Genomic DNA, 12,381 nt, shown 5'->3' on the forward strand with positions numbered 1-12,381 from the left:
AAATTAATAGTTTATTCATTATTTGTTAAATGTCTATAATATAATTTACAACAAGATAATCTAATTGTCCAAAATGTACCTGCAAAATTATTTTGCATGTTGACAGCAGCTCATATATAGCTTATAAATATTTTAGGGCACACATGAGAGATGGAAAAATCTTTTCACAACAGTGAAATTGCATTGCAATGCATTCTGTCTGCTTCCTTTCACTGAATGCCAAGAAGCCATTTCATTTAAAGTTTTCATCCTTCAAAATCCATTGCGTCAAACACCAATATGAGACGTATCTTGGTGTGGATATTTTTGTTCCCAGCTCAACTCAAGGCCACCAGACTGCAGTTTGAATCAGCTAAAAGGAACTACTCACAATGAGTTGACTGGCTTACTGAAAAACCATGTCTCTTAAATATGGGGATTGAATTATGAATTTGAATTAGTTAGTGTGATTACACACATTTGACACACTAACTATAGTTTGTAAACTAACTGTATGTTAAATGCATGTAATCGCACTAACAAATTCATAATTCAGTCCCCATATTTAAAAGCTGTATATGTGGTTAAATCATGTTTTTTTTTTTTGTTTTTTTTTTTGTTACTGATTAACATAAATAAGATGTTTATGAGAATAACAATATTTCATCACCACATGTCATGGGTACTACAATTAAACTATTATAATTTGGTGTTAGCAACCACTGTCATCAAATTAAGAAAATGACAGAAAGCTTCTCACCACTGTACATTTTTGTAATGGAGGGGGCGGAACTGTGTAAAAATGTTGATAATTGATATCTTGCAGGGGGAGGGTTTAGAGACAGACACCGAACATGGCGGCGCTCGGCAGCCGTGCAAATCGCCCAGAAAACGGCGAAAAACAAAGCAAATCTCCTCTCGTATCTCCTCTGAAAGTGCGAGAACTTCTAAACGAAGGGGTAGCCTCGGAAGACAACGTGTTTAATTGGTAAGAGTTTCGTTATAAATGATAGAGAAGTTGCAGAAAAGTGAGAATGTGCTGGAAGAATGCAGGGCAGGGGCGGTGAACAATTTGACAATCGGATAAGTTTTTATTGAAAATCCTGATGGGAAATTTAACTTAAGTGAGTAGCTGTGTTTTTGAACATAGTATGGTCCAAAATGGACTTTAACTGATATAAACTGCTAGACTATATTGGTAAAATCAACAAACTAGCTAAAGACCACCAGCTTAGATCAGCAAAAGAACATGTTACCAATCTCCCTGAATCCCCTTTTAACTTGTAGCTGGTTTCTGGCCATTTGCTGATGCAGGCATTTCTTAGAACAGCAACAAACCAGCTGGTCAAACTGTTTTTTTTTTTTTTTTTTTTTTGAAGCATGGTAATTGGACCTGCTATACCACCTTGTTCCAAATCAAATCTTAAGATGTATTTTTCTGCAGGGCGATGATCTGTTTTGATTCACTTTTCTCTCCGTCTTTCAGTTCGCAGCAGGATTCAAGCACACTGTCTCCGAATGGCCTTGGGAAAGCTCCATGTGAGGCAGCAAACAAAGAAGCATTTTTCAACAGAGTAGAATCCTACTCCATATCCTTTTGAGTGTTGCTGTGAAAACATCTATCTCAGTGCCTGAAGCTGGATTTGAGAAAGCAACAACCAGTTTGTGTTGCATATTAAATTGCATGCCTGGTTTAGACTAATCATAAATTCATTTGTTAGACTTTTCATTTAATCATTCATTGATTGATTTCAAGATGTTGCATCACGCGTCTAGTTGCTTATGATTAATCTCTGCCAGGCAATCATGTTAAAATCTGACAGACTTGGTTGCCATGAAATCAGAATTGACAGTTCTAATTTTCCTTTATGGAATATTGCAGTGCTTATTAGAACATTTTCCTTAACATAAGCACTGTCTGAAATGGGCCGGAAAGCCCCGTGTGCTCTCGCCGCTGAGATGTGCACGGTACGGCTGGATCAACGTAGACTGTGATATGCTGAAGTGTTCTAGTTGCCAGGCTTTTCTCTGTGCATCAATCCAAGCAACACTGGACTTCCAGAAATGTGAGTTTCGCTCTGTTTTCATTCTAGAACCAAGCCATATTTTGTATCTGCACACATTCACTAATTTATTTTTACCGTTTTAGATGAAGGACGTATTTCGGAGTTGCTACAGCAGCTTCAAACGCAACATGAGAAATTCTGTTCCTGGCCAGATTTTCCATGTCCAGGTATTTTAAGAGGCTCACCAGTCTTCTGTCTGTCTGACATCTTAATCAGATATTGCTTGTCAATAATGTTGTTTGCGTTGCAGATCGCTTCTGGATGGTTCCTATTAATGAGCCTACGATACTACTCAGTGCCTTTGTAGACCGTTTCAAGAGTGCTTGCCTTCTAGAACAGCAGCTGCCTGCTATGAAGCCAGAGCAACTCAAAGCCATGGTATGTTAGTATATTTTTAAAGCAAAGTCCAAGAATGGTTCTTCTGTGCATTAATAATTTTGGATTTTCTTTTTCCTCAGAGCTTAACCGAAGATGTTGTAAGTGTCCTCCTGCAGCTGATTGAAGATGAGCAAGTGAAGCAAGGTGGTTCTCCCTCTAAGGTCTCATCAGATCCACTCTCTGTACAGGTGGCAGCATGCATTGTAGCCCTTTGTGGTTGGGCAGCCAGGTAAAAATTCAACCAGTGACTTTTGACCATCCAGCAATGGTAAATTTTTTTGCAGAACATTTAGGTTTGATGTAATTCTTTGCCTTGCCTCCATTTAGCCCGTCACTACACAATATGAATCTGCCCATCCTCACTTGTTCATACTGCATGAGAAAAGTAGGGATGTGGAACTTTTATCAAATGGAGACTGTTTCAGAGGGTGAAATCCCTCCGCAGTCTCCAACATCCACTACCGCCTTGACTCCAACTCAAGGCACAAGTGGGGAAAAGGGAACGCCCACCTCACCATCCCAATCCCCTACACCATGTCGCATGAAGCTGCGTAGTCAAGATTCCACACGCTCTGAGCAGGTCAGTCTTTTGTATTTTGACATTATACAGTATATCTGCCTTTAGTTTGTCTTGATGAATTAAAGTTTAAGACTCTAAAACTTCCATATAAACTTAAAGGGGTTAGTTCACCCAAAAATTCACCCAAAAAAGTTCACCCAAAAAAAACCTTTGTTCATCTTCATCTTCAATTACCACTGTCAAGGCTCAGAAAGTTAGTAAAGACATCGTTAAAATAGTCCATATGATTACAGTGGTTCAACCTTGATGTTATGTAGCGACAAGAATACTTTTTGTGTGCAAAAACCAAACAAAAATAGCAACTTTATTCAATAATTTCTTCTCTTCTGTCATTCTCCTACACTGTTTATGTTGTACTTGAGTAACGAGCTTCCGGGTTCTACGTCAGAATATCAGGATTGGCCGATGCTGTTCGCGTGAGCAGCATGACTCATGCATGTGATGTTGACGCAGGAGCCGGCCAATACTGAGTATGTACAAGCGTCCTGATGTAGAACCTGGAAACCTGCACCGTCTATACAATGTAAACACCGTGGGAGAATGAGAGGAAAAAGAAGAAATTGTTGAATAAAGTCGTTATTTTTTTTATTTGTTTTTGCGCACAAAAAGTATTCTCATTGCTTCATAACATTAAGGTTGAACCACTGTAGTCATGTGGACTATTTTAACAATGTCTTTAGTACCTTCTGGACCTTGACAGTGGTAATTAAATTGTTGTCTATGGAGGAGTCAAAGAGCTCTCGGATTTCATCAAAAATATCTTAATTTGTGTTCTGAAGATGAACGAAGGTCTTACAGGTTTCTTGACAGAATTTTCATTTTTGGGTGGACTAACCCTTTAACTGGGAATGCCTGTTATATTTCGATAATGTTCTTCAGTCATAACCATCCAAATTGTCAACACTTGTGCATATAGATTGAGACTACATCATCTCCACTGGTTCCCCGCACAAGAATCAGAGACTCCCCTATCCCACATGAAGAGCTTCCGAGTCCCTTGCCCAGGGGCAAGAGACCAATGACCCGCAGCAGGGGCCAAGGAGAGAACCTGGCCATGGATGTGCCCTCTAGTCCACAGCGAAAGACAAAACGCCCACGTCTCTCCTCTGCCAGTGGCTCTGTAAGGACTATTATTATGTATAAATTGCTGTTAATGTTGTTATTATAGGGCAATGTAATATATTACACACACTTTATTTGTCTGCATAACTTATAAATTATTTATATATAAATATATACACACACATACACAGTATTGGCCAAAAATGATGTCCTGATGGGATATTTGCTTTTAATGACCCTACAAGTTCGATTAAACCATAAATTCTTTGAATTTTAAACACCACATCTAAACACTGAAGCCTGTTTTGTTTTTTTCTGTTATAGGAAGGGCCCATGCACAGACATGTGTTTGACCCAGTAGCTCAGCACAGAGACTGGTGTCCTTGGGTGAGTGTGGAAAAAGAGAAGGGCAATCTAGATGGCTCTGTCTTTGTTGGCTCTGAGGCAGAACTCCCTCAACCAGGCTGGAAAGCAGCGCTCACCCTGTTCTTATCCATGAAAAGAAGCCTCAGTCCAGCAGGAGCCAGTCCATCTCAGGTGAGCCAAATATCACACATTTGTATTTTGTTGAAGCTAACTTTTATTTGTATTTTGTTGTCATTTTTCATCCCTCTAACACATTTTTAATTATTATTATTTATCCAGGGCCCTCATGACAAATCAAAAAGGGTGTTCTCAATATTCCGACAGTGGCAGGTATCCTCCCAGTAAGCCAGTAAGTTGCACTTCAGAAGGTGGACTGGCAAACCCCGGTGACGTTATTCTAGTGGTATGCTGTCCTTTGTAATAATGGCAGTAGTTTTATATCAGAGTGTTTCTTGATCATGTGAGTCTTGTTTACAGTTATGGGTTTGGTTGGGAAAGGGACAGTAAATCCACACGGATCAAGCGGCCTGTGCTGAAAGACCTTGCCTTGGAGCAGGAAAGCCCAGCAGAGTTCTTCTCAGAAATTGTAACTTTACCACACTGTTTTGAATCTGGGCCTGTCCAGTCGGCATTCAAACATCAACAGACCGGTGCTCTTTACCTCGCATGGACTGCCGAATAGTCCTTGCCACCTCAGGCTTTAAGGTTTTAGCCTAATTTAGGGAAGCTTTAGTGAAGCTTCTAGACCTACACTGGAAGACATGCTAGTTTTATCATCGCTGGACAGTTTTCAGATTAGCCAAGGATTTTTCTGCATTGTTTAAGTAGGTATATGATATTTACTTCCATAAATGTGAATGAGCCGAATCTCATTTTTAAAGATGTTTATCACCTTTTCCCCCACTTGCCAGCTGCCATATTTAGAAAAGAGTGCCAATGTAAATGGTTTTGCTTTTAGACCACTTTCTCTGTAAGTGCTGCCTGTAGTGTCCTTGCATGCGAATCTTGCGCATCTCTACCTAAATTGAATAAACATTTTGCTGGTTTTCACTATGTATGACTTTTCATTGTGTTGTCTTAAAGGGATACTCCACTTTTAAACATTTGATTCCTAAATCTTGTAAATGCCATATCATATTCCTTAATAAATGGGGGGGGGAATGTCTTTTCACAGTTTACTACCAATATTGAGCATTAATAACGGTTTAAATACAGATACGTGTACATACAAAATAAATAAGTTCGGTAACACGCAACAGCCATCATAACAAAGGGGTTCGTACATCAACTGTTATTGTAGACTATAATATTACAATTTTTACAGATATACTACAAATTTGAATCGTCCCACGTTTATGACATAGCCCGAAACACCGCATAGAAGGAGGGGGACACCTTTCGTCGCGCAGACGTGACGTCATCGGCGGAGGGATAGATAGATGTGAGAGAGAGAGCAGTGCGGGCAGAGGACTACCAGTACTATCCGCTGCGGACAGAAAGTGGAGGGCGAAAAATAACTCGAAACGACAGCTTGCCGTGTGCCAATGTTCAAAAATATACAGTTTCGGTAGAGGCCAAGGGATCGAGAATCAGTCGCAGAAGATTTGAGCTTCGGTCATCTGAAAGAGGAGTGTATAAAGATGTCGTCTCCAAGTCCGGGCAAAAGACGAATGGACACCGACGTGGTGAAACTGTATCCTTTAAAATATAAACAACACAATTACTGTAATGCTACAGCCGTGAAATACCTCCAGTATTCACGAAAACAGCCCGAAAACGCTTTTCTTAATGCTTTTAAACCATTCTGGGCGCCCGTCTGGTCTGAAAAACAGTTGTCAAAGCCAGTGTAATGGTTTATTGGATGGTGATCAGCTTTTGACAACAAAAGTGTTTTGATGGTTGTCAGTGCGGCCAGCAACAAAGCCAAGATTTCTAGACGTTCATTTCTCAAATAACATAACTCAACCTAGAAATATATTTTTTTCTCGACGGGATTTGTTCGTTGTCAGTGTTCAAAGGCAGAAATGTTGAGGATTATTTATAGCAGATATGTTGCTCTCTGTCCTTTGAGTGTTTTGTCATCGCTTTTCTCTTCAAATCCACACCAACGCTTGACATCCACAGGATTTAAACACATATTTGTATAGATACCAATCGGATATCTATATTTATATGGGATCTGACAAAACTAGACGTGTTTTTGACCAAAATAGTGAATGTTACTATGCATTTGGCCTGCTAGCGAGCTAGCACAATCTCACAAGCCAGTTATTTATTTATTTGTTGATTGTTTTTGTTGCTGTTTTATCATCAAAATAGACATTTGTAGGCCTTTCAAGACATTTTAGCACGGCTTTATTAGTATTTCACGAAAACAATGCGATCTTCGTGTACAGATTGTTGACTTAAATATAGACGCTTTAAAATGTTTTTAAATAACAACGTCAGAATTGACAGAAACTTCAGATTCAGCGTCATTTTATAACCTTGTTTGAATGTGTTTTTCTCTTTCATGAAGGATCCATCTTGTTTTTCTGGCTTTTGTTAAGGTCGAATGTTCTCGTTTTTTGGGGTTAAATATTTTGACAGGAAATTTAGCCTGTATTTACCATCATTTTTTAAGTTGTACCTACAATGGTTGGGTGCGGATGTTTGTCACTAGTCTATAAGAATTCCTTTAGTTTATATGGCACGATTGACACACAGCAAAAGTTTTGCATAGTTATTTTTCGTCGTCTTTTGCTCAAGAGTTCTATGGCTATTATGTGTGCAACCATGCCTTTATTCGTAATGTGGTTTGGCTGTGCTGTCAGTGTGTTTTGTGAGGTTTTTGTCGATCTAAGCATCTAGAACACGCAGTTCTGTTGGTTTTTGAAACGTTGGTTGATCATTTATGAAGTGCAGTTATGTCAAGCTGTTTGAAACAAAAGAAACCCGCATAGATTTGTTTGCTTTAAAGATCAGTAAAGTTTCCGTGCTTCTGACTGTCCTCACTCGACTCAGAGTTTACTGTCTGTTCAGTCTGTGCCGTTTAATTTCTGTCTTGTGTAGGATTATAACGTCTGCACATTGGAAGCAAATTATGAAACACTCTTTGGGATATTGTAAAGTCCTGAAAGGCTCTGGGAATGTCTCGTTATGTTTTTGTCTCGAGCAGTAGGAACTAGCCTTATGATTGGCCACTCTGTTACTACCCGGAAACTGCAAGTAGGTGGGATTAAACAGTGAGTTGAGTGACAGTATTTCCTAGTTAAAGCTGAAGTGTATAATGTTTTTCAATGGGAAAATACTTTCTTCCCTCTTAGTATAATATGCAGATATATTTATCAGTAGGGGTTTATTAGGTTAATTTTTGTTAAGTGTGAAAAAGTGTGGCCCACAAACAACAACATTAGTTCAACCAATAGAGTACAACAGTCGGTTCTGAAAGAAAACAAAAATCCCATTCATTTTCTCTATAGGGGAGTAGATTTTTAATAATATGTATAAACCTTTTAAGACAGACCTTCTGTGAACTACAAGGTTGTTAATGGTGTATGTTTTTTATTTTAAAGCCACCAGTTTGCATTATTTAGCAGTGGAAAAACTACATTATCCATAATTTTGCAGAAAAACCTCCACCAATCAGAGAATCAGAACAAGCAAATCATGCCTAAAGAACCATCCACTCCCCTGAAGAACTGTGAATTTATATTTTAATTTTACTTTGAAATATATTGCACATAAAAAATATAGTTTTTAATTTGATTGACAGTTGCAGTGCTTCATGGGATTGTAGTTCTATTCCTCATTAAAGCTGTTAAGCACACAGTCTTTGTCTTTTTGCTTGTTTTTGAAATACTTTTTTGATTCAGATCAAAGTTTATGTGATTCACCTCGTATGCTGGTTGGTTTGGTTCGTGGCTTATATCTCTTTTTTAAATTCCCAATGGGAAAAATAAATGGAAAAAGAATACTTTCAGAAACAGTGTGAGTTTGGGGGTGGGGCCATCTGTTTATCAACCGGTAGCAGACAAGGGTTCGGAAACCTGTTTTACTGTTGTCTAGCGGTGCTGAAAATTCACACTTCAGGGGTCAAGGGTGGAGGTTAAAGGTGAATGGACAGTTGATGGCAGGGGCAACTTTTTCGAGCCTTTCAAGCAGGTGGCGATTGTGACCTAAAAGTTTTCTCTTAAAGTAATTAAAAGAAGTTCGGAGGCGGGCTATGCGTGTACAGAGATAAATACAGTGATGATGTAATTTACCTACTCTATTATTTTGGTCAGCTGGATCCCACAATCCTTTCGCTAGGAAAACATGAGATCAGTAATTGTCCAGACTGTCCGGAAAAATTAACAGTAACTTTATTGCTTTGCTCCTCCAAAGACGTTAGTTTTACCTAATTGGTGAAGAGTTTGTATTTATTTATTTATCTGCATTTTAAGTTAGCAGATTAGATGATAATGAGTAGGCCATCCATAGGCTGTTTTCCTTTAAACTGTGGCTTTGTGTACTATCCAAACATTTCTTTTCTTAGGGCATTTCAACACAACATTGGCCCTTTCACACCAAGAACAATAACAATAAAGATAACTATAACAATAACTATATTAGCCTAAACACTAGACTAGTTTTAAATGCGCGCTGCGGTTTTGTCATTCGCTGCTTTAAATACTCAAGCTCTTTAAAGCAGGATGGATTCGATTGGCTGTCAATGTTTTTATCGTTCATCAGCTGGAAAAATATAATTCTGAAAATGATTCCAATGATATTGTTTCTCTGTGCCATTATTGTTATTGTTGTGGTATGAACTCTGCAATTCTTTTATATTTAGAACAATTATTAGAACTATATCTTTATCGTTATAGTTATTGTCTTTGGTGTGAACTGGTCTTAAAGGGTTAGTTCTCTCAACAATGACAATTCTGTCATCATTTACTCACCCTCATGTCGTTCCAAACCCATAAGACTTTCGTTCATCTTCGGAACACAAATGAAGATATTTTTAATGAAATCTGAGCGATTTCTGTCCATCTATTGATAGCTACGCAACTACCACTTTGACTCTTCAAAATGTTCATAAAAAGATTGTAAAACTAATCCATAATGAATTAAGCAGTTTAGTCGATCGCTTTATACGCTGAACAAATTTAATTTGGGCTTTTATTTCATATAAACATTCATGAACGCACACATCAGTTATGGTAAACGGAAGCTTAAGCATGTTTGCTTGAAGTGCAAGAACCAATGAGGTTCATTCTCGTGTGTCACACAGCACATTTGAGCTTCCGCAAGAGGTTTGTTCTCGCTCGTCAAGCAGGTTCGGTTGAACTTCTGTTTATGTTCGCTGGTAAATGTTTATATGTGGATAAAAGCCTAAATTCAATCATATAAAGCGATCGTGTCTCTTCAGAAAATTTGGACTAAACCGCTCGATACATATGGATTAGTTTTACAATCTCTTTATGAACTTTTTGAAGCATCAAAGTGTAGTTGCGTAGCTGTCAATGGAGAGACAGAAATCTCTCAGATTTCAATTAAAATATCTTCATTTGTGCTCCGAAGATGGACGAAAGTCTTGTGGGTTTGGAACAACATGAGGGTGAGTAAATGTTGACAGAATTTTCATTTTTGGATGAACTATCCCTTTAAATTTGAGGCTGATCAATGGCAGGTGAGGGGAATGATCATAAAACAGCTAATTTTGGTGACGTTTGGCTCAGAAATTACATATTTAAACAATCTTAATCATGTGAGGATCTGGACGAGATCTGTGCATGGGATCTGGGACAGCTATAAAACAATATGGTGGGTGGACTGTCACATTTCTGTCATTGCAAAGCACATGCAAAGAAGCCCACCCTCCCCCAAAATACACACTGACAGCCATGAGAAAACACAACCTAAATACCCTATTCCCTTAAGAGGAATCCGACTGACGTGACAACTGGGAGCAGGTTTCCAGAGTGCCTCCTGTTGCTTTGGACAAGTGTTTTCAACTGGGATGCAGTGTTTTCCATACATAACTATTGTTTTCCGCAATATCCTTCTGACATAACCTGAAATGCACACCACCTTATGAAGGGCAAGCAGCAGGGCCATTTAGAGAGAGTTGCTGTTATGATCGGACTCCACGATCCTATCCGGTAATTTGCTGCAGGCACAAGAGAGCTGTGGATCTGGAACACGCTCAACTGGGAATTCACGAAATGAATGTCAGAATGACCTCGCCGTGCAGAGCTGCCTTAAGCACTTCCTAAGCTCGAGCGAGAGAGATGATGACCCGTCTTTGACATCACCAGATACTTCTGAAACATGCTCAAACAGGTCAGAGCTGGCTGTTGGCTTTGACAGGGCAGCATGGAATAGCATAATGTCAATATGTTGTGTAACATCTGTTGCACTTCTCATTTAGCCTATCGTCTGTTCGCTGAGGGATGTAGGTCTTTTGAATTTATTTATCTGAAACTCAAAGACCTCCTGATTTAATCAGTGTAGACTGAGTTCTAGTGGTTCTTGTTTTTTTTTTTCTTACAGTGCCAAACCACATCTTGATCTAATTAGCTAGACCAACTGTAATCGAAGTGCTCGTTTCATACTGATTTCATTGCCTTTGAAATGCATCAATAGTTAGCAAGGTCAGTTTACCTAGTGAGTCTAATGATTCGTCATTATGAAATCTTCAGCAATAAGTCATCAATGTCACTGGACACCTAAAGTGTTTAACTAATCTTTTCTTTTCATATTTTTCATTTTGACCTACATATATTAGATTCAAGTACATTTTTTTTGCACTTGAATTTTGAAAAACAATTGATAAAACAATTGATAAAAAAATTATTGCACACCATTTGCGCTACAAACATGATTCATCTTATGAAATATGACTTCTGCCTGCTGAATGAAAAAAAAAATGCAAAATAGACTTAAATTGGCTTAAATCTCCTTAAATTTAAGATTACGTTTACATGTACAATTATAAAACACTTTTTTTTTTTAGACTTGGAAATGGGCTGTTTGGACTCTTGCACAGACAAGCAACTTTAGAAAATGTGATAATAAAATTTTAAATAACTTTTTTGTAAAGGTTCAGTGTTTTGTCATTGCTGTCTCCATAGGAATAATATAACAAACATTGTATCCGAACCAGCCATTATATGATAAAAGTCTCTTTTGTGTTAATTTTGTCCCAGCTATTCACAAGATATAGCGTCATGCACACAGTGCAATCTCATCGGCCCAAAGTCTCACTTCGTATAGCCTAAGTCAGTGGTTCCCAAACCTGTTCTGGAAGACCCCCCGCACTGCATATTTTGGATGTCTCTCTCATCTAACACACCTGATTCAACTCATCAGCTCATTAGTAGAGACTGCAAGACCTGAAGTAGGTGTGTCAGATAAGGGCGACATACAAAATGTGCAGTGATGGGGGTCCAGGACAGGTTTGGGAACCACTGGCCTAAGTCCCTTTAAGACAAGTCATTTCACTCGGCGGCCTTCTTTGAAATGCCTTTGAAATGCAAGTGCAGCTCCTATCTCTTTGAATGGGGAAACATCAAATTCTCCAAAGCTGTTTGCCAAGATTTCGATTAAATTTCGTACTTGAAATCACCAATGAAATCTGACAACGACTGTCTCATAAATTTTGTTTCTAAATGCTCAAATCATGACAAAAACTGTATTTTTCAGGCTGGATCAAGCTAATGCGCTCGTGTCTCTATAGCAAGTGCGCATCTGACTGTTTCTTTAGAAACCGGAGCTTATTTAGAAGGCGGGACTTATTCTGCCATATTGCGCGTTGCATTTTCTCCCGTTCAAAACAATACTAGTGATGCATCTTGTGTTATTCTATAGTCTTTTGGTATAGCTGCATGTTAAATGTCAAATATTTGCCATTATTGTGTCTGGTTAGAATATGGAGTCATGTTAAGTTCTGTATTCAGAAGGCACAACCTTTTTTGAAAGGTGATT

At 38.5% G+C, this 12,381-nt stretch overlaps 2 protein-coding genes across 3 annotated transcripts in view; both read left to right on the plus strand.

Annotated features, from left to right (window-relative positions):
* Positions 1 to 762: 762 nt before the first annotated feature.
* Positions 763 to 5,484, plus strand: zc3hc1 (zinc finger, C3HC-type containing 1). Of its 2 annotated transcripts, none has more exons than XM_048157172.1 (11): positions 763 to 967; positions 1,466 to 1,568; positions 1,895 to 2,045; positions 2,129 to 2,212; positions 2,296 to 2,423; positions 2,504 to 2,652; positions 2,751 to 3,003; positions 3,920 to 4,123; positions 4,390 to 4,602; positions 4,711 to 4,780; positions 4,909 to 5,484. In XM_048157172.1, the coding sequence occupies exons 1-10, from the start codon at positions 834 to 836 to the stop codon at positions 4,774 to 4,776; spliced, it is 1,485 nt and encodes a 494-aa protein (XP_048013129.1). In that variant the 5' UTR covers positions 763 to 833; the 3' UTR covers positions 4,777 to 4,780; positions 4,909 to 5,484. The 2 variants fall into 2 exon arrangements, 1 of the variants encoding a protein (XP_048013129.1); XR_007179799.1 differs by having other exon boundaries at positions 764 to 967; positions 4,711 to 4,834.
* Positions 5,485 to 5,836: 352 nt separating this feature from the next.
* ube2h (ubiquitin-conjugating enzyme E2H (UBC8 homolog, yeast)) overlaps positions 5,837 to 12,381 on the plus strand; it is a 34,376-nt gene continuing 27,831 nt past the window's right edge. The window contains exon 1 of the mRNA XM_048157173.1: positions 5,837 to 6,124. Coding sequence (XP_048013130.1) covers positions 6,072 to 6,124 — 53 coding nt within the window. The 5' untranslated portion in view covers positions 5,837 to 6,071. The remainder of the gene's footprint in view (positions 6,125 to 12,381) is intronic.

This window comes from Megalobrama amblycephala, linkage group LG14 (genome assembly GCF_018812025.1).
Source record: "Megalobrama amblycephala isolate DHTTF-2021 linkage group LG14, ASM1881202v1, whole genome shotgun sequence".
NCBI classification, from domain to species: domain Eukaryota; kingdom Metazoa; phylum Chordata; class Actinopteri; order Cypriniformes; family Xenocyprididae; genus Megalobrama; species Megalobrama amblycephala.